The 19,909-nt window shown below is 45.7% G+C and overlaps 1 protein-coding gene across 1 annotated transcript in view; it reads right to left on the reverse strand.

Moving 5' to 3' along the window:
* FCHSD2 (FCH and double SH3 domains 2) overlaps positions 1-19,909 on the reverse strand; it is a 382,474-nt gene that overhangs the window by 218,808 nt on the left and 143,757 nt on the right. Inside the window, exon 5 of the mRNA XM_040339308.1 lies at positions 13,134-13,179. Coding sequence (XP_040195242.1) covers positions 13,134-13,179 — 46 coding nt within the window. The remainder of the gene's footprint in view (positions 1-13,133; positions 13,180-19,909) is intronic.

Genomic DNA, 19,909 nt, shown 5'->3' on the forward strand with positions numbered 1-19,909 from the left:
CAGGCCTTGAAGGAACCCAGCCATGGTTTTGACTGCTCTTACCCATTCTAGCAGGATACAAAAACAAACTCCTTGGACTATTATTTATGGAAAAGGCCTATGTAACAGGGTCGATTCCTTCCTATTCCTATCCAAACTGTGCAGCCACCTTTGACGGAGTTGCACAGTTCACTGTGGTAAGTCAACATTCTTCAAGGTCCAGCAGATGCCTCCTCTTCCATCGTTCATATGTTGGACATCTGTCCGCCTAGGACCCTCAAAATTATAAGTTAACTGAGCCAAAATGAAGAAGTAATTAAAGGGTTTGTAAAGGATTTTTTTTTTATCTTAATAGCTTCCTTTACCTTAATGCAGTGCTGTTTTCATGTCCTCATTGTTCGTTTTTGCTCTCAAGTTGCTGTAATTCTTCTCTGATCTCCACACTTCCTGGTTGTCTGTTTCCCCGATAACCACAGTGCTGGGAGCTTTCTCTCTGTGGTCACTAATCAAGGAGGTGTGATTACTGTGTGTCTAAAACCCCTCAACACCAATCAGTTTCGTTTTCCAAACCATCACTGCCCTGTATTGGCTCTGTACATCACAGAAGCAGGAAACATGCAAAAACGAAACTAGAAACTGCAGGTACATTATATGATTGATTTTTATCTATTTTTAATCATTTTTAAAAGGAATCAGTTAACTAATATGGCCTGGATTCACAAAGCACTTGCGCCGACGTATCTCGAGATACGCCGCGTAAGTGCAAATATGCGCCGTCGTATCTATGCACCGGACTCAGAAACTAAGATACGCCTGAAAATAGGCTTCATCCGACCGACGTAACTTGCCTACGCCGGCGTAGAGTGTGCGCATATTTACGCTGGACGTATTTGGAGCTCCCATTGATTTTCTATTCACATATGCAAATGAGGGAGATACGCCGATTCACAAACGTCCGTCCGTCGCAGTGTGAGTAAAGTCATACGTCCGGCGTAAAGTTATGCCCCATAAAGGAGGTGTAACTCAGCAGCATCCATGCTAAGGGCTGCACCAGGGAACACAAGCCGACGTATTTTACATAGTTTACGTAGGACGTGAATATGACTAGGCATAGGTTACGTTCACGCCGTAGGCAGTGATCCGACGTATCGTAGGCAGTTGTTCCGACGTGATTGTGAGCATGCGCACTGAGATGCGCCCACGGGACGGCGCATGCGCAGTTGGCGATTCGTATCTGTCTGGCGCTCGGCCCATCATTTGCCTCATTAGCATGGCTCACACCCACTTCCACTTACGCCGACTTACGCCTTGGAAACCCAGCGCAGTTTTGGGAGGAAGTGCTTTGTGAATTCCATGCTTGCCTCTCTGCGCTGCGTCGGCGTAGCGTAAAGGAAACACGCTACGGCGGCATAAATGTGCGCCAGTGTCTGTGAATCCGGGCCTAAGTCTCTATACCCTGTAAACAGTCATTTCAGCAAAAAAAAAAATGTTTCCATTACAACTCCTTTGAGCCTCATTAAATAAATACGGATATTAGTTGCCCCCGCATAAAATAATCGCTGTAAGCCGGTTTAAAATGCTTACTTTAGGAGTCTAAGACCACCCATGGACTCTACCTGACCTGTGACCATACCTCCCACTTCCAGTGCCAGTTAGTTACGTCGATGATGTTTCATCAATCTCTGCTGCTTTGCTCCCTTAGCATTTTATCTGCTTGTGTAACCACTCCTTATATTAAACTTCCGTTGATGTGCAAGGGGACGATGGTAAAAGAATGATGACAGTTGAATGTACATAGAGATATTACTAAAAGCAAGCATTTATTACTCCAAATAGCACCCACAGGGCAGCGAAAGCGGCGAGATACGCTGTCCTGTGTACACAATGCAGGATATATTGAAGATTACTTCTCTTATGACGCAACAGGATGAAAAAAATTAATCTCCGTCTCAAATATTTATATCGCAAGAAGACTTGGAGAGGACAAACAGAACGGAAAAGCATTCTGGAGAAATAGCTCCAGCAAAATGCGACCGGAAATTTTACTGAAATGGCCACCAGGAAAACATTATTAACCAAAATCCTCATCAAGGTTTATATTCTCTGCACATAGCTTCATTACATCTCCCAAAATGATTCAGCTCTATGCAACCTCCCTCTCCTACTCCAAAAAGTGTGAGGATAAGGAATGGATGCAGTAGGATCAGGAAGAGGATGGTGCAAGAGCCTGGGAACAACTGACCTATTCCCTTTAACCACTTAAGCCCCGGACCTTTAGGCAGCTAAAGGCCCAGGCCAGGTTTTGCGATTCGGCAATGCGTCACTTTAAAAAAGACAATTGCGCGGTTGTGCGACGTGGCTCCCAAACAAAATTGACGTCCTTTTTTTCCCACAAATAGAGCTTTCTTTTGGTGTTATTTGATCGCCTCTGCGGTTTTTATTTTTTGCGCTATAAACAAAAATAGAGCGACAATTTTGAAAAAAATTCAATATTTTTTACTTTTTCCCCCAAAAATATATAAAAAAACATTTTTTTTCTCAGTTTAGACCGATATGTATTCTTCTACCTATTGTTGGTAAAAAAGATCGCAATAATCGTTTATCGGTTGGTTTGCGCAAAATGTATAGCGTTTACAAAATAGGGGATAGTTTTATTGCATTTTTATAATTTTTTTTTTTTTTTTACTACTAATGGCGGCGATCAGCGATTTTTTTCGTGACTGCGATATTATGGCGGACACTTCGGACAATTTTGACAAATTTTTGGGACCATTGTCATTTTCACAGCAAAAAATGCATTTAAATTGCATTCTTTATTGTGAAAATGACAGTTGCAGTTTGGGAGTTAACCACAGGGGGCGCTGAAGGGGTTATGTTTCACCTAGTGTGTGTTTACAACTGTAGGGGGGTGTGGCTGTAGGACTGACGTCATCGATTGTGTCTCCCCTATAAAAGGGATCACACATTCGATGCAGCCGCCACAGTGAAGCATGGGGAAGCAGTGTTTACATACGGCTCTCCCCGTTCTTCAGCTCCGGGGAGCGATTGCGGGCGGGGTGGCTAGAAACGAATAGCCGCCCCCTCATCCCGGATCGCTCCCAGACGATTACCGACCGCCGCATGTACCGGGGGGGGGGGGGGGTCCCGAACGGACCCCTGACCCACATCTAGGCAAGGACGTATAGGCACGTCCATCTGTCTGTACGTGCCATTCTGTGGACGTATATGTACATGCGTCGGTCGTTAAGTGGTTAACACCATGTTCCAGGTTACATTCATAATTAGGCCATAATATTATAAGACAAGGTCACAATGGAAGAAACACAAAATAACTGTCACTTTCCCTCGGTCTGGGGCTCCATGTAAGATCTCACCTCATGGAGTTTCAATGATCATGAGAACGGTGAGGAATCAGCCCAGAACTACACGGGAGAATCTTGTCAATGATCTCAAGGCAGCTGGGACCATCGTCACCAAGAAAACAATTGGTAACACTACGTCGTGTAGGGCTGAAATCCTGCAGAGCCCACAAGGCTCCCCTGCTCAAGAAAGCACATGTACAGCCCGTCTAAAGTTTGCTAATGAACATCTGAATGATTCAGAGGAGAACTGGGTGAAAGTGTTCTGCTCAGATGAGACCAAAATCAAGCTCTTTGGCATCAACTCAACTCGTGGTGTTTGGAGGAAAAGGAGGAATGCTGGCTATGACCCCAAGAACTAAACCCCCCCACCCCCCCCATCAAACATGGAGGTGGAAACATTATGTTTTGGGGTGTTTTTCTGCTAAGGGGACGGGACAACTTCACCACATCAAAGGGACAACGGATGGGCCATGTACTGTCAAATCTTGGGTGGGACCTCCTTCCCTCAGCCAGGGCATTGAAAATAGGTCGTGGATGGGTCTTCCAGCATGACAATGACCCAAAACACACAGCCAAGGCAACAAAAGAGTTGCTCAAGAAGAAGCACATTAAGGCAGGGCTCGACAAAATCCGGGCGCCCGGTCGCAATTGCGACAAGAAATTGTGACCTGGCGCCCGCCGGTAATTGAGGCCGCGGCTATACGGCGCCTGCGCAGTCAGCTCTACAAGGCGGGCGCAGGCGCCGTAAAGCGCTGACTCGCAGCTCGGCTATTTACGGAAATCTGGTGACGCGCCTTGTGTGACAGGGGAACCGTTTCACCAGATGTCAATCATGCCTGCAGCTACAGGCATCGTTTAGATATCCATCTCTTCAGCCAGCGATCCTGTGCACCATAAGAATGATCATAACTGCAGTTCCGCCGCTTTAAACTGAGGGAAAAAATTGTTTTTTTATATATTTTTGGGGGATATTTATTATGGTAAAAAATATTCATTTTTTTCAAAATTGTCGCTCTACTTTTGTTTACAGCGCAAAAAATAAAAAACGCAGAGGTGATCAAATACCACCAAAAGAAAGCTCTATTTGTGGGGGAAAAAGGACGCCAATTTTGTTTGGGAACAACGTCGCACGACCGCGCAATTTTCAGTTAAAGCGACGCAGTGCCGAATCGCAAAAAGTTCTCTGGTCTTTGACCAGCAATATGGTCCGGGGGGTTAAGTGGTTAATGTAAGAATGATTTTGAAATGACAGCGTGACTTTAGAAATAGCTGCTGGGGATCATAGGATGCTTCACATCCTCATACAATCCAGCATTCCATAGAAAACACAGACGCTGGCTTTGTTGTGATTTGGATTGCTTTTCTATCATTCATTTCAACATATGTCACAAATCTGTTGACAGGCAAACGCAATTAGCACATACTTTATGAAAGCAAACAAACAGTTACAATCTGTTGAATCGTAACTTCTGTCTAACAGCTATTTAGGAAAACGACGGGGGCCATAAATTCGTTTTTGAGAGAAAAAAAAAACAACCTCATAAATCTACGCTTGTTGTGTCATATGTTTCATGAAGATCTTTCGTGTTCACCAACGAATGTTACAGACGGTGCAAAAATAATACAGAAAAAGCTACCTTAGCCTCGTCCCCCGACCCCCTACACAAGACTCTCAATTTGCATTGCCAGGTACATAAAAAAACTAATATGGAGGCAGAAAGGGGGAGGGGCCAAACTCAAATTTGACATACGAGATCAAGATTTGCACATAGCTTTCCCAACTGGAAGTTTTTTGATCTCCTTAACCACTTAGGGACCGCCTCCTGCACATATACGTCGGCAGAATGGCACAGCTGGGCACAAGCACGTACAGGTACGTCCTCTTTAAATGCCCAGCAGTGGGTCGCGGGCGCGTGCCGGTCCGAAGCTCCGTGACCGCGGGACCCAATCGCCGCTGGACTCCCACGATCGGTCACCGGAGCTGAAGAACGGGGAGAGGTATGTGTAAACACAGCTTCTCCGTTCCTCACTGTGGCGCCGTCATTGATCGTGTGTTCCCTTTTATAGGGAAACACAATCCATGACGTCACACCTACAGCCACAACCCCCTACAGTTAGAAACACAGATGAGGTCACGCTTAACCCCTTCAGCACCCCCTTGTGGTTAACTCCCAAACTGCAATTGTCATGTTCACAGTAAACAATGCATTTTTTGCTGTGAAAATGACAATGGTCCCAAAAATGTGTCAAAATTGTCCGAAGTGTCCGCCATAATGTCGCAGTCACGAAAAAAAAAATCGCTGATCGCCGCCATTAGTAGTAAAAAAAAAAAAAAAAATTAATAAAAATGCAATAAAACTATCCCCTATTTTGTAAACGCTATACATTTTGCGCAAACCAATCGATAAACGCTTATTGCGATTTTTTTTTTACTAAAAATAGGTAGTAGAATACGTATCGGCCTAAACTGAGGAAAAAAATGTTTTCTTTATATATTTTTGGGGGATATTTATAAAAAGCAAAAAGTAAAAAATATTGAATTTTTTTCCAAAATTGTCGCTCTATTTTTGTTTATAGCGCAAAAAATAAAAACCACAGAGGTGATCAAATACCACCAAAAGAAAGCTCTATTTGTGGGGAAAAAAGGACGCCAATTTTGTTTGGGAGCCACGTCGCACGACCGCGCAATTGTCAGTTAAAGCGACGCAGTGCCGAATCGCAAAAACTGGCCAGGTCCTTTAGCTGCCTAAAGGTCCGGGTCTTAAGTGGTTAAAGCTGAACTGATTGGTTCCTTGTGCTGTTTCTCCCTCTCCAACTCTGAGTCCTGCTGTACAGCGATTACAAGAGGCTGATACCAGGTCACATACAAACACTTGCACTTCTTGCATTCATTAAAAAAAATACATTAAAAGAAATGTGCGAGATTATTTTTTATATATTTTTTTTTACAGATTCATACTTCCCTAGGTGCTGCATTTGTCCCCTGCCAGGCCTACTTCCGTACACACGATCGGATATTCCGACGGCACACATTTGTTGTCGGAAAATTTTAAAGCATGCTAACCAACATTTGTGGTTGGAAAATCCGACAACAATTGTCCGATTAGCATACAAACGGTCGGATTTTCCGACAACAGCCTGTCATCACACAATTCCTGTCGGAAAATCCGATCGTGTGTATGAGGCTTTACACTGAGAACCGAGCGATCAAACACAGTCGATTGCTCGGTTTTCAGAGCTCTCTGAGCAGAGAGCAGGTGTCAAAATAGGGGAAAGATTTATGGCATTTATTTTATTTTTTTTATTTTTAACTAGTAATGGCGGTGAGCACTGATTTTTAGTGGGACTGCGGCATTGCGGCGGACAGATTGCACACTTTTGACACTTTTTTGGGACCAGCGATATTATTACAGTGATCAGAGCTAAAAAATAGCCACTGATCACTGTAAAAATGTCACTGGCAGAAAAATGGTTAACACTAGGGGGTGATCAAAAAGTTAAATGTGTTCCCTAGGGAGGTGTTTCTAACTGTGGGGAGGAGTGAACTGACTGGGAGTAGAGAGAGATCGCTGTTCCTGATCACTAGGAACAGACAATCCCGCTGACCTCTCCTGTCAGAATGGGGATCTGCTTTGTTTACATTGGCAAATCCCCATTCTGCCTCTCTGAGGAGCGATTGCAGGTGGCCAGCGGACATCGTGGTCTCCGGACCCGTGCATCGGCTTCCCCGCTGTGCGGCGGGCGCCCAGTGACTTGTGCACAAAACGACGTACGGGTTGTATATATGCGTTGGGCGGTCCTTAAGTGGTTAATGGGACTGCTGGTGATGCGGCAGTGACACAACAAGGTGAGGGAAGTGGCGGCAGCAGGTTAATGGATGCCCGCTAACAGACGCTGCCATGATGAATCTGAAATGACAGGTGCTCTTTAAATGTAAGGACTTATTCTTGCTGGTATTTAGAATCTTTAATATTTTCAAACAAAATGAAGGTTTCCTATTTAGAATAATAAGCTGTCAGGTTAGTAAAACATATCAGAACTGATTAAATCATACAGTTTGTAGTGTACATAGATTTGCAAAACAATGGGATAAAGCAATATTCCCGAACTTTGTTTTATATCATGGTTACTGTGAAATTGTGTGAAGGCATCAATGCAGTGCATGTTATCTCAGCTTGCAGAGCTTGGATTCATTGAATGAGTTACCAAAAATTTAAATATTGCAGAATATACAGCCTCATGCTACATAATTAAGCTCCATTTCATGCTAAATAAACTAAATTATTAATGTATCTTAACCACTTGCCGCCCGCCAATGACACATTGACGTCGGCAAAGTGGTTGTAAAATCCTGAGTGGATGTCATATGACGTCCTCAGGATTGAGCCGCTGCGCCCCCCCGGAGGCGCGCATCGCGGCGATCGTTGTTGCAGGGTGTCAGTCTGACACCCCGCAACACCGATCAAGGTAAAGAGTCTCTCACGGAGACTCTTTACCACGTGATCAGCCGTGTCCAATCACGGCTGATCACGATGTAAACAGGAAAAGCCGGTAATCTGCTTTTCCTCACTCGCGTCTGTTAGACGCGAGTAGAGGAGAGACGATCGGCTGCTCCTGTGACAGGGAGGGGTTTGTGCTGATCGATCATCAGCACAGCCCCCCCGAGGATGCCCACTGGACCACCAGGGATGCCCACTGGACCACCAGGGATTAAAAAAATAAAAATAAAAGGTATGCCACCCTAGACCACCAGGGATGAGGACACAAAAAATGGATGCCAATCAGTGCCCGCAATGGGCATCACTGATTGGCAGGTATTGTTTGGCACTGATTGGCATCCATTAGTAAAACACATACAATAGTGCCCATCTATGCCCATCCGTGCCGCCTATCAGTGCCCATCTGTGCCACCCATCCGTGCCGCCTATCCAAGCCCATCCATGCCGCCTATCCGTGCTGCCTATCAGTGCCCATCAGTGCCGCATATTAGTGCCCATCAATGCCACCTCATCTGTGCCCATCAGTGCTGCCTTATCAGTGCCCGTCAGTGCAGTACCATCAGTGCCCATCAGTGAAGGAGAAAACGTACTTATTTACAATGTTTTATAATAGAAACAAAAAAAAAACATTTTTTTTTCTAAGTTTTCGGTAATTTTTTATTTTTTTTTGCAGAAAATAAATATCCCAGAGGTGATCAAATACCAGCAAAAGAAAGCTCTATTTGTGGGTACAAAATGATAAAAATTTAGTTTGGGTACAGTGTAGCACAGGGGTTGACAAATTTGTTCGGAATCTAGGAGCCAGCTTAAAAAGTTAGGAGCCAGAAAACGCACCCCGTCCCGACGAGCTTGCGCGCAGAAGCGAACACATACGTGAGCAGCGCCTGCATATGTAAACGGTGTTCAAACACAATTTTGAAGCGTGACATGTTGGGTATGAATTTACTCGGCGTAACATTATCTTTCACAATATTAAAAAAAAATGGGGATAACTTTACTGTTGTCTTATTTTTTAATAAAAAAAAGTGTAATTTTTTCCCAAAAAAGTGCGCTTGTAAGACCGCTGCGCAAATACGGCGTGACAGAAAGTATTGCAACGATCGCCATTTTATTCTCTAGGGTGTTAGGATAAAAAATATATATAATGTTTGGGGGTTCTAATTAGAGGGAAGAAGATGGCAGTGAAAATAGTGAAAAATGACATTAGAATTGCTGTTTAACTTGTAATGCTTAACTTGTAATACCAACGGCCACCACCAGATGGCGCCAGCTCACATCTGGTGGTAATAACTTGTAATACCAACAGCTCACCACCAGATGGCACCAGCTCACAAAAAAAAAAAAAAAAAAAATTCTCTTTGCCCACCTTCAAAGCCAAGTCGCCAGGACACTATTTCTAGTCGCCATGGCGACCTGGCGCCCGGGATTTGTCGATCCCTGGTGTAGCATGACCACGCAATTGTCATTCAAAGTGCAACAGCGCTGAAAGCTAAAAATTGGTCTGGGCGGGAGGGTGTATAAGTGCCCTGTATGGAAGTGGTTAAATAGAAAACTATCTTTAGATACATTTTTACTCCAAAAGCATTTTATGAAGGCAAACAATAAAAAATAAAATAAAAAAAATAATAAATAAATAAACGATTTGAATGGAAAAAAAAAAAACTTTTTTATTTTATTTTATTAAATCATCGATTTCTAACCACCCTAGCCAACACATTCACCAACAACCAACTCAGAATCCATCCCATATCAGCACTGAGGCTGCACAGTAAAAGTGAAATCTTTGTACAGAGGCACAGATGCAATGGCCTTTTCTAAACAGCCAAGACTGGCACGTGAAGCTGGCGTTTATTTCCTTATTTCCTGGCCTGCGACACTGACACTTTTCTCATGAAGCAATCAGCGGAGCGGCACAATCGCCACTCAGATGCCGAACAAAGAGCCAATCTCACAGCGCTCATAGGTATTCATTGCAGCATCCAGGAAGCACTATCCCCCTGCAGTGTACATCAACAAGGCTCCCCTTTATAAAAGGCTCGTGGAGCAGGCGAGGAACGCCAGCCAACGCTGATGAATGCGGCCAGGGCTCAAACAAACAGCTGCTGCTTAACGTGGCACAGAGACAAGGGCGCCGAATACAGAGAGGCCCAGACACATACAGGGCTCCGGGCTCACACTCTATAACTTTCTCAGGACTTTATACCAGTGAAGAGGAAAAAAAAAAAAAAAAGGAAAGGAGGTATGAAAATGGTAAAAAGAAAAAAAAAGTTGAAAAAGAGAATAAAAAAAAAAAACATAAAATAGAAAAAAGAAACTTAACAGAAAAAAAATGACAACAGAAAAACACAAAAGGAAAGTGAGGGATAAAAGGACAACAAAAGACAGAAAGGGTCAGAGCAAAATGGGGAAGGCAATCATTAATAGGAAGCGAGACATGGAATGGGACGAGCAAGAAAAGGAGACAAAAGGGTAAAACCGTAAGAAGAGTACAGAAAACTATAAAAGAAAAAACAAATGCTTAAAGAGAAAACAAAGTCCAATTAAAGTGTAAACCCAATTCATGAAACTTGAGCTGGGCACATATATCTGCAGTATTTTATTATCTCTCTTCAAAGAGCTATGTCCTGTAGCTCTCTCCTGACCCATTCCTCTTATCAGACTGATAACTTTTGACAAATTCTCGGACACACCAGATAAAAGCAGCCTGAAATTTCTGTCTGGGAGGTTACTAAAATAGATTAACAGGGAGCTGGCCCTGTTACAAAACACCTCAGAGAGTCTCTGCCTATGATGAGAGGGGGTGTGTGCCTTTCCTCCAATCAGCAATGTTCGCTATCTTGGCTGAATGCCCAGACATCACACTCTGTTAACCAGGAAGAGAAAATTTCCTAACACGATCTGAACTTTCTAAACAGTATATAAATGTGAAGACAGCAGAAAATGTAAAACTTTTGTAGGGAGATTTGGTTCATCCCTGTGTATCATCTGAGGCTGTTCACTTCACTGGGTGTATGGAGGGTTTACATCCACTTCAGCGATGCTGAACCCTGCACTCTGTACGCAGCGCGATGCCGGACCCTGCACTCTGTACGCAGCGCGATGCCGAACCCTGCACTCTGTACGCAGCGCGATGCCGAACCCTGCACTCTGTACGCAGCGCGATGCCGGACCCTGCACTCTGTACGCAGCGCGATGCCGGACCCTGCACTCTGTACGCAGCGCGATGCCGGACCCTGCACTCTGTACGCAGCGCGATGCCGGACCCTGCACTCTGTACGCAGCGCGATGCCGGACCCTGCACTCTGTACGCAGCGCGATGCCGGACCCTGCACTCTGTACGCAGCGCGATGCCGGACCCTGCACTCTGTACGCAGCGCGATGCCGGACCCTGCACTCTGTACGCAGCGCGATGCCGGACCCTGCACTCTGTACGCAGCGCGATGCCGGACCCTGCACTCTGTACGCAGCGCGATGCCGGACCCTGCACTCTGTACGCAGCGCGATGCCGGACCCTGCACTCTGTACGCAGCGCGATGCCGGACCCTGCACTCTGTACGCAGCGCGATGCCGGACCCTGCACTCTGTACGCAGCGCGATGCCGGACCCTGCACTCTGTACGCAGCGCGATGCCGGACCCTGCACTCTGTACGCAGCGCGATGCCGGACCCTGCACTCTGTACGCAGCGCGATGCCAAACCCTGCACTCTGTACGCAGCGCGATGCCAAACCCTGCACTGTGCACGCAGCGCGATGCCGGACCCTGCACTGTGCACGCAGCGCAATGCTGGACCCTGCACTGTGCACGCAGCGCAATGCTGGACCCTGCACTGTGCACGCAGCGCAATGCTGGACCCTGCACTGTGCACGCAGCGCGATGCTGAACCCTGCACTGTGCACGCAGCGCGATGCTGAACCCTGCACTCTGTACGCAGCGCGATGCCGAACCCTGCACTCTGTACGCAGCGCGATGCCGGACCCTGCACTCTGTACGCAGCGCGATGCCGGACCCTGCACTGTGCACGCAGCGCAATGCCGGACCCTGCACTGTGCACGCAGCGCAATGCCGGACCCTGCACTGTGCACGCAGCGCAATGCTGGACTCTGCACTCTGTACATGCCCGATACAACAAGCGCTTTCAGGGCAACCTGATGTAGCCCACGTTGAAATTGAGCTTGACATCTTTGCTCTAAGCAATAATAATAAAAATTTGAATATACCAAATAATCATTTGTCAGTGAAGAAAAAAGGTATACATACACTAAACCATGGTGACATCTTACATTTACACGATAATATTTCATAAGCACACAAAATATTCCAATGACCAGTTAATTAGGTACACCATGTCAGGTGTGAACATAGATAGTCGGTCGGAACTGACGTCACATGGATGGGTCATTCCATACAAAAAGTGCAAAAAAAGACATTCTGAAATCCAGACTTGAGACTGTGAGGAAAGTAGGGTAAAAGATTTCCATTACAGGGTTTTGGCGGGCTAACCAGGGCCACTGTGTCATAAAAACACCGCTCCTCCCAGGTCAATATCAGAATAGCAGTAAAAGCGATAATAATAGTGCAACAAAACATTCTTTGTAAGAAGCATTCCTGGAAGTGAACTCGGCAGCCTGCACCTTGATCTCATTGTGAACAAACGTACAACAGCAGGTTAGTTGGCTGGATATGGACAAGTAGAAGCTTTTATGCGACATCCACCACGTTATGATGTTTGTAGGGTCCGTGCTTTCTTTGTAGGGTACTCCATGGATCCATCCTGCTGTCCCGTAGAACAATAAATGTGTAAGGTCTTCCAAGCAAAACACAAAAAAAAATTAAAAAAAAAATACTCCAAAAGTCTTTGTTGAGGACCAAGTAAGCCGTCCTGTATCCAAGCACCTTCAAAAAAGAAATCCCACCAGGACAGTGCGCCAAACCAAGAGCCTCTTTGTTTCCAGAGAATACCGACCCCACTTCAAATGGTAAATCCCATAACGATGACGCAAAATGTGCCACTTGCAAATAACGTTGCACCATCCAAAATGCAGCGACCACAGAATTCCACCACTTTAGCAATAGAATTAAATCTGTATTCACCATCTTTGGAAACCAGTAAAGTCCGAATGTGATCGGTTTGAGGCCAGAGTTGAAGTTAAAGCCAAATAGAGCCTTGTACAGGTTGTACCCAACTAACTGGTCACGGAGTTTACATTCGGTACAAGCAACCTCAGCACTCCAAATGGTAATCAGCAATGCAAAACATGGAACCTGTTCGGACAGTTAAGTATCTGAGCTTACCTGAGCATATTCTCTTTCCACTGCAGCCTTCTTCTGACTGAAAGTCCTATGGAAAACAGAAGAGAACACTTAGCAAGTTTACATTAAAACTCCTACTAAAATACATTTTACATTGCCCTCTGTCCATGTCCTGCGCAGCCAAATATCGGAGAAAGACTCCCTTTATTTTCTTGATGAAAACTGAACTAGGGCCGAAACAGCTAATCGATTAATTCAGGGTTTGACAAATTTGCTTGGAATCTAGGAGCCAGCTAAAAAAGTTAGGAGCCAGAAAACGCGCCCCGTCCCGACGAGCTTGCGCGCAGAAGCGAACACATACGTGAGCAGCGCCCGCATATGTAAACGGTGTTTAAACCACACATGTGAGGTATCGCCGCGATTGGTAGAGCGAGAGCAATAATTCTAGCCCTAGACCTCCTCTGTAAACGTCGCCTATGAAGATTTTAAAGGGTAAAAGTTTGTCGGCATTCCACGAGCGGACGCAATTTTGAAGCGTGTTGGGTGTGAATTTACTCGGCGTAACATTACCTTTCATAATATTTAAAAAAATGGGGATAACTTTACTGTTGTCTTATTTTTTAATTTAAAAAAGTGTAATTTTTTTCCCAAAAAAGTGCGCTTGTAAGACCGCTGCGCAAATACGGCATGACAGAAAGTATTGCAACGATCGCCATTTTCTTCTCTAGGGTGTTAGGATAAAAAATATATATAATGTTTGGGGGTTCTAATTAGAGGGAAGAAGATGGCAGTGAAAAATTTTGAAAAATGACATTAGAATTGCTGTTTAACTTGTAATGCTTAACTTGTAATACCAACGGCCACCACCAGATGGCGCCAGCTCACACATCTGGTGGTAATAACTTGTAATACCAACGGCCACCACCAGATGGCGCCAGCTCACACATCTGGTGGTAATAACTTGTAATACCAACGGCTCACCACCAGCTCACAAAAAAAAAGCCAAGTCGCCAGGACCCAATTTCTAGTCGCCATGGCGACCTGGCGCCCGGGATTTGTCGAGCCCTGGATTAATTGACAACTAATTGATTATGAAAATAGTTGCCAACTATTTTCATAATCGATTAATCGGCCAGTTGATTAGTTGGCCTGCATATAGAATACATTATTTGTTTACATATCAGGAAATACAGTGCAGCACACATACAGCTCAGTACACCATCCATACATGTCACTAAGTGCCTGAGAATTTGTGAATGTGAAAGTGCGAGGAGCAATGCCTCATGGGACATGTAGTCCTGGGCAGGAAGTGAGTGGTTCTAAAGGCAGAAGTTTTTTACCTTGCTATAGCGGGCGCTCTATACTATAACTTTGCAGCTCGCTATTGAGACACTCTGAAGGCAGGAGGAGCCAGAAGCATCAGTGAGGGACCCCAGAAGTGGAGGATCAGGGCTGCTCTGTGCAAAACCATTACACAGAGCAGGTAAGTATAACGAGTTTGTTTAAAAAAATAAAAATCACTTTAAAGACTGCAGGGAAGATCAGCATCTGAACCCAGAGAAAGTGGAGGTAATAGAAGGCATTACAATTACTGTAGTTGGTTATTTTTTTTTGACCACTGCATATGGATATTTTAGAATAAATTGCCTTTTTTTATTTTATTTACATATTAACTAAATTGTACACCACACTTTTTTTAAGATTAACCAATTAGTCGATTAATTGAAACAATAACCGGCCAACTAATCGATTATGAAAATAATCGTTGGTTGCAGCCCTAAACTGAAGCCAACCTTTCTCTCTTGAAAAAAATGTTAGTAAAAGTAAATAAAGAGCAATAGATTGGGTGGCATTTATGCGGTTGTATAGTCATTTTTGGAACTTTTACCTACAGGTAAGCCTATTATAAGGCTTCCCTGTAGGTAAAAAATATATCTCCTAAACCTGTACGATTTAGGAGATATTCCCCTTGCAATGAGCCGCTGACTGCGGCACATGCGCACAGGGGACTCTCGGCTTAAGGCCCGGCAGACGCCGGACCTTGCCGCAAAGAAGTCTCCCGCGCGCATTTCAAACAGAGATGAGCTCTACCTTTCAGCCTATATGGCCATACCTTTTCTGCTCAATAGCTGGGTTCCAGTACGCCCATTCAAGCCATCTAAGAAAAAAAAAGGGGCGGGCTCAGGAACGCACAATCGCATTCTCAGTGGGGGATCTCTCCACTGGTCCTCACTGAGCAGACGGATGACAGGTAAGTGCCCTCTCAGCATAGCCAGCCCTGCAGTTCTCTATGGGATGGCCGGATGGAAACAAACCGCCTGTCCATCCAACCGACTATCATCCGATCCGCCAGTCGGATGGGGAATGGATCCCCCATGCATCTATTTTTGGTGGACAGGATCGGATGCCGGTGGGTGTTGGCAGACACATGTCCGATGACATCTGCTGCGTCATAGAGAACAATGGCTGGTCCGAACAGGTCCACCTGAAATACTGACAGGGAGACCTGATTGGATCGTCCATGTGAAACCAGCCCTAGATCTCTTATTTAAGCACAATCAACTTTTAAAGGACAAGTTTACCTTTGGGAACATGTTACATGTTTCAATTGTTTTTCAACCCCTTTAATTTTATTGGATTGCAATGTTTTTGTAACAATTGATTAAGGCTTTTAGGCTACTTTCACACTGCGGCTGCGTTGGCGGTAAACAGCCACTCGTTTTAGGGGTGCTTTTTGGCCACTAGCGGTAGACTTTTAACTAAGAAGGGGTTCAAAGCGCTTGCGTTCCGGCACTTCTACAACTGGTAGTTCATTAGGAAATTCAAGCCAAGAGCTGCAAAGAGCTCTGTTTTATGAATGACGCGGCCGTGTGGACGGAGCCTTGCATGGCCACGCTGATTTCAGAAGGGACAGCTGGTACGGGGCAACTTTTCACCGTACTACTGTCACAGGGATGGGGGATTAAGACCGGACCATTATGCAGGTAAAGGACCTGGGCAGTTTTTGCGATTCGGCACTGCATCGCTTTAACTGACAATTGCGCGGTCATGCGATGTGGCTCCGAAACAAAATTGGCGTCCTTTTTTCCCCACAAATAGAGCTTTCTTTTGGTGGTATTTGATCACCTCTGCAGTTTTTATTTTTATAGCATTTACAAAATAGGGGATCGTTTTATGGCATCTTTTTTTTACTACTAATGGCGGCGATCAGCGATTTTTTTCATGACTGCAACATTATGGGGACACATCGGACAATTTTGAGACCATTGTCATTGTCACAGCGAAAAGTGCTATAAAAATGCACTGATTACTGTGAAAATGACAATTGCAGTTTAGGAGTTAACCACTAGGGGCGTTGTAGGGGTTAAGTGTGACCTCACGTGTGTTTCTAACTGTAGAGGGTGGGGCTGGACGTGTGACGTCAGTGATCGTCGTTCCCTTTATTAGGGAACAGATGATCACTGACATTGCCACAGTGAAGAATGGAGAAGGTGTGTTTACACTCACCTCTCCCCGTTCTTCTGCTCCTGTGACTGCGGGACACCGGCGGCGATCGGGTCCGTGGATCCAACGGGATCGGTCACGGAGCTTCGGACCGTGTCGCGTGCGACCCACAACTGGGCTCTTAAAGGGGACGTATATATACGTGCCTGTGCCCAGCCGTGCCATTCTGTCGACGTATATCGGCGTTAGGTGGTCCTTAAGTGGTTAAGAGCCTTCAGAAAAGGGCACTTACAGGATTGTCAATATAATGGTCCCTTCTCCGCTCATTTCTTCCATGAGCCCCTTAGTCACGTCATGACAAAGGGATTGGAAAAGGGAACCACTGAGCACCATGGAGGGAAAGGAACCCAACACTCCTGGACAGTTTTTTAAAGGGGTTGTAAAGGCAGAAGTTTTTTTTTTTATCTTATTGCATTTTATACATCAAGATAAAAAGCATTCTGTGTGCAGCAGCCTCCCCCCTCTAATACTTACCTGAGCACACTCTCAATTGTCTTGACCGTCCAGGACTCTCCTTCCTGATTGGCTGAGACACAGCAGCGGCGCTATTGGCGCCGCTGCTGTAAAACTCAGTTAGCCAATCAGGGGAGAGAGGGGGTGGGGCCTAGGTGTGACTCCGTGTCTGAATGGATACAGAGAGCTGTGGCTCTGTTTCGGGTACCTCCATAGCAAGCTGCTTGCTGTGAGAGCACTCAACAGGAGGGAGGGGCCAGGAGCTCCAGCCAGGGACCCGAGAAGAGAAGGATCTGGGCTGCTCTGTGCAAACTTTAATGGTCTTTAGGCAGACAGTTCTCTTCATCACAGCAATGTTTGGCAATAAGCCGGAGAATCAGTTACAATCTGCTTTTCAGGAGTACCTTTAGGTCCCTTTTACACGGACGGATAGAATGGTGCTTTTAGCTGCGGATTTTCTAGTTTTCTACCGCAGCTAAAAGCACACAATGCTTTCCTATGGCCCAATTCACACACAACGTTTAGCAGTGATTTTGTTGAATGCGGTTTGGTGCGAATAGAAAAAATAGAATTGAATGCGTCCAGGTGCGATTTAGCGTAGCTACATGCACTTAACCGCAGGTAATCGCAGTCTTGTGTCAACTGCGGATAGCAGCGTAAGAAAAAAAACAGGAAGCACATCATGATAAAAAATAAATAGGGTGGCTCAACGCGATTGGCACTGCACTGACAAGCCACTCACCTCTGCAGCTAGGGGTTCGGATCCCGGTCTCGCCTACATGTGAATTGAGTTTGGTGGTCTCAGCCCGGCTCCCGGTGGGTGTGCTATGCGAGGTAAGTCTGCGCTTAGTACGCCCACCCCGCTCCCACAAAAACCACCACACTTACACACGCACTCGAAATTGGGTTAACACGCACGCACTTTGACCACGCGGACTCTAAAAAGAGAGGCGAAGGACTAACGGGGGTGGTTGAGCGGGCTACATCCTCTCACTCCCTTATAGAGAGGCCTTCTGCCCCGTTGGGCTTCAAAGCGGAGCAGGTAGGGCGTGCTGTGTGGGAGGACCCCCTCACACACCCGCCATTGCCACCCGGGGCATGGAGAAAGGTGGCAGAATGCCTCTGGGGGAGGCCTGCCTACTCCCAACTCCTGCAGTCCGGCTCCTCTCTCGAGTACACACACAAAATACGCTTAAAAAAATAATAATAATAAAAAATAAATAAAAAGGGTTGCTATGGAAATTACTACCGCAGCTAAACGCGGCCGCATGCAACCGCACGTAATCGCAATGTACAAATGCAGCTAATCGCAGTGCCCAGAGCCTTGAATTTCACTGAAAAAGTACATGCTTTTAATTGCGGCAAAACTGCCGTCCGTCTGAAAGGCGCCTTACTAGTTCAGACCTTGTACCTCTTGTTTCTTCTCCCTCTATCTTCCAAAAACGTTTTGTAAGCGAGGTCTTCAGAACTGGACACACTCTTTTAAATGTGGCCTAAGTGCAGAATTATGACCTTCTACGTCCCAGCGGTCATCCCTCTCTTGATGCGCCCCGGAATTCTATTTGCTTTCCTCGCTATTTGCTTAACCATAGAACTCTGGTCAGTGGGTTAGGGATGAGGAGCCTGTACTCCACTGAACTTGTAAGGGGTCCAAAGGACACAATTCCTAGTTCTCTACATGCTGGGAGGACTGCGACGATCCACTCAGCAGGCAAAATTCAGCCTCTCCAAATCTCCAGCAGAGTGAATTTTCAGAATTTTGGTCATTCCTTGAGGAAATAGGCAGGATATTAAAAGCGAAGCGTGCCAGGACTGCAGCAGCCAGCGAGAAAGTACAAGAACTCATATGTGGCACAGCGTGAAGTTCAACAAGGGAAGCATAAAAAAAGTGAGGGAAATAATGAACATGCTCATTATGCTGATGGTGGAATTCATCAGGAGGGGCATTATTCTGTTTTTCTGTTATTTAGTCAGGTAACGAAATCCAGTGTAGGTCACCCCTCAACAACAACGGCACACGGATGTGTCCCAACACGCCCTGCACACACTAATCTGTCATGGAATCCAACACTTCCTATAGAATATGAGATGCCGCTACAGCAATACGGAGACCCTGTCACATGACCGCTCATACACCTGCGGGGTCACCCGGGCACCATAACATGCAGGAAATTCCTGTGGAAAATAGATATTTCCTCACACAAAAACAAAGAAAACCAATCCATCATCCATACAGAACTATGGCAGATTTCAAAGCGGACTTGTTTTTGAAGGTACATGGCCACTGAGCCATCACCCTAGCCCTGGCTTTAAATACTTTAAATTTCACTGGAGTGCAATAATCAAAGGGCCCCCATACAACCTACCTGACAGCCCTCTCTCCCACCTGGTTGTGGCGTGCGAGTGCGGGGTTAGAGCAGGCGGTGAGACAGCATATTACCTATCTAAATGCCGACTGCTCTTCAGAGAGCATAGCACGTATTAAGTCCTTATTTTATTTTATTTTTTATATTTTTTTAGAATTTTAATTTTTACTTTATTTTTTATTTCTTTGGTGAAAAAGCGGGAGTCTGGGGGGGAGTGGCTTGCGCATGGACGAGTGAGGGAGTAAGCTGGTGAACTCCCGTCCTCCACAGCTCCAGGAGTAAGACCGATGCGGGATTAAATCAGCGGCGGCATCAAGGGCATCAAGGGGGTCTGCATAATCGCCTCCCAGTGCTGCATGTACTGACCTTTCGGCAGAGTGAGACGGAGGAGCGCCTGTGGGATCTGGAGGTTCGGAGCTTGCAGGTAGTCTGCTGCAGCTGACCAGCGGTGCCCGCGGCGTCTTTGTGGAGATTCCGAGGGAGAGGAGAGCGGGC

Source organism: Rana temporaria, chromosome 2, assembly GCF_905171775.1.
Source record: "Rana temporaria chromosome 2, aRanTem1.1, whole genome shotgun sequence".
Taxonomy (NCBI): domain Eukaryota; kingdom Metazoa; phylum Chordata; class Amphibia; order Anura; family Ranidae; genus Rana; species Rana temporaria.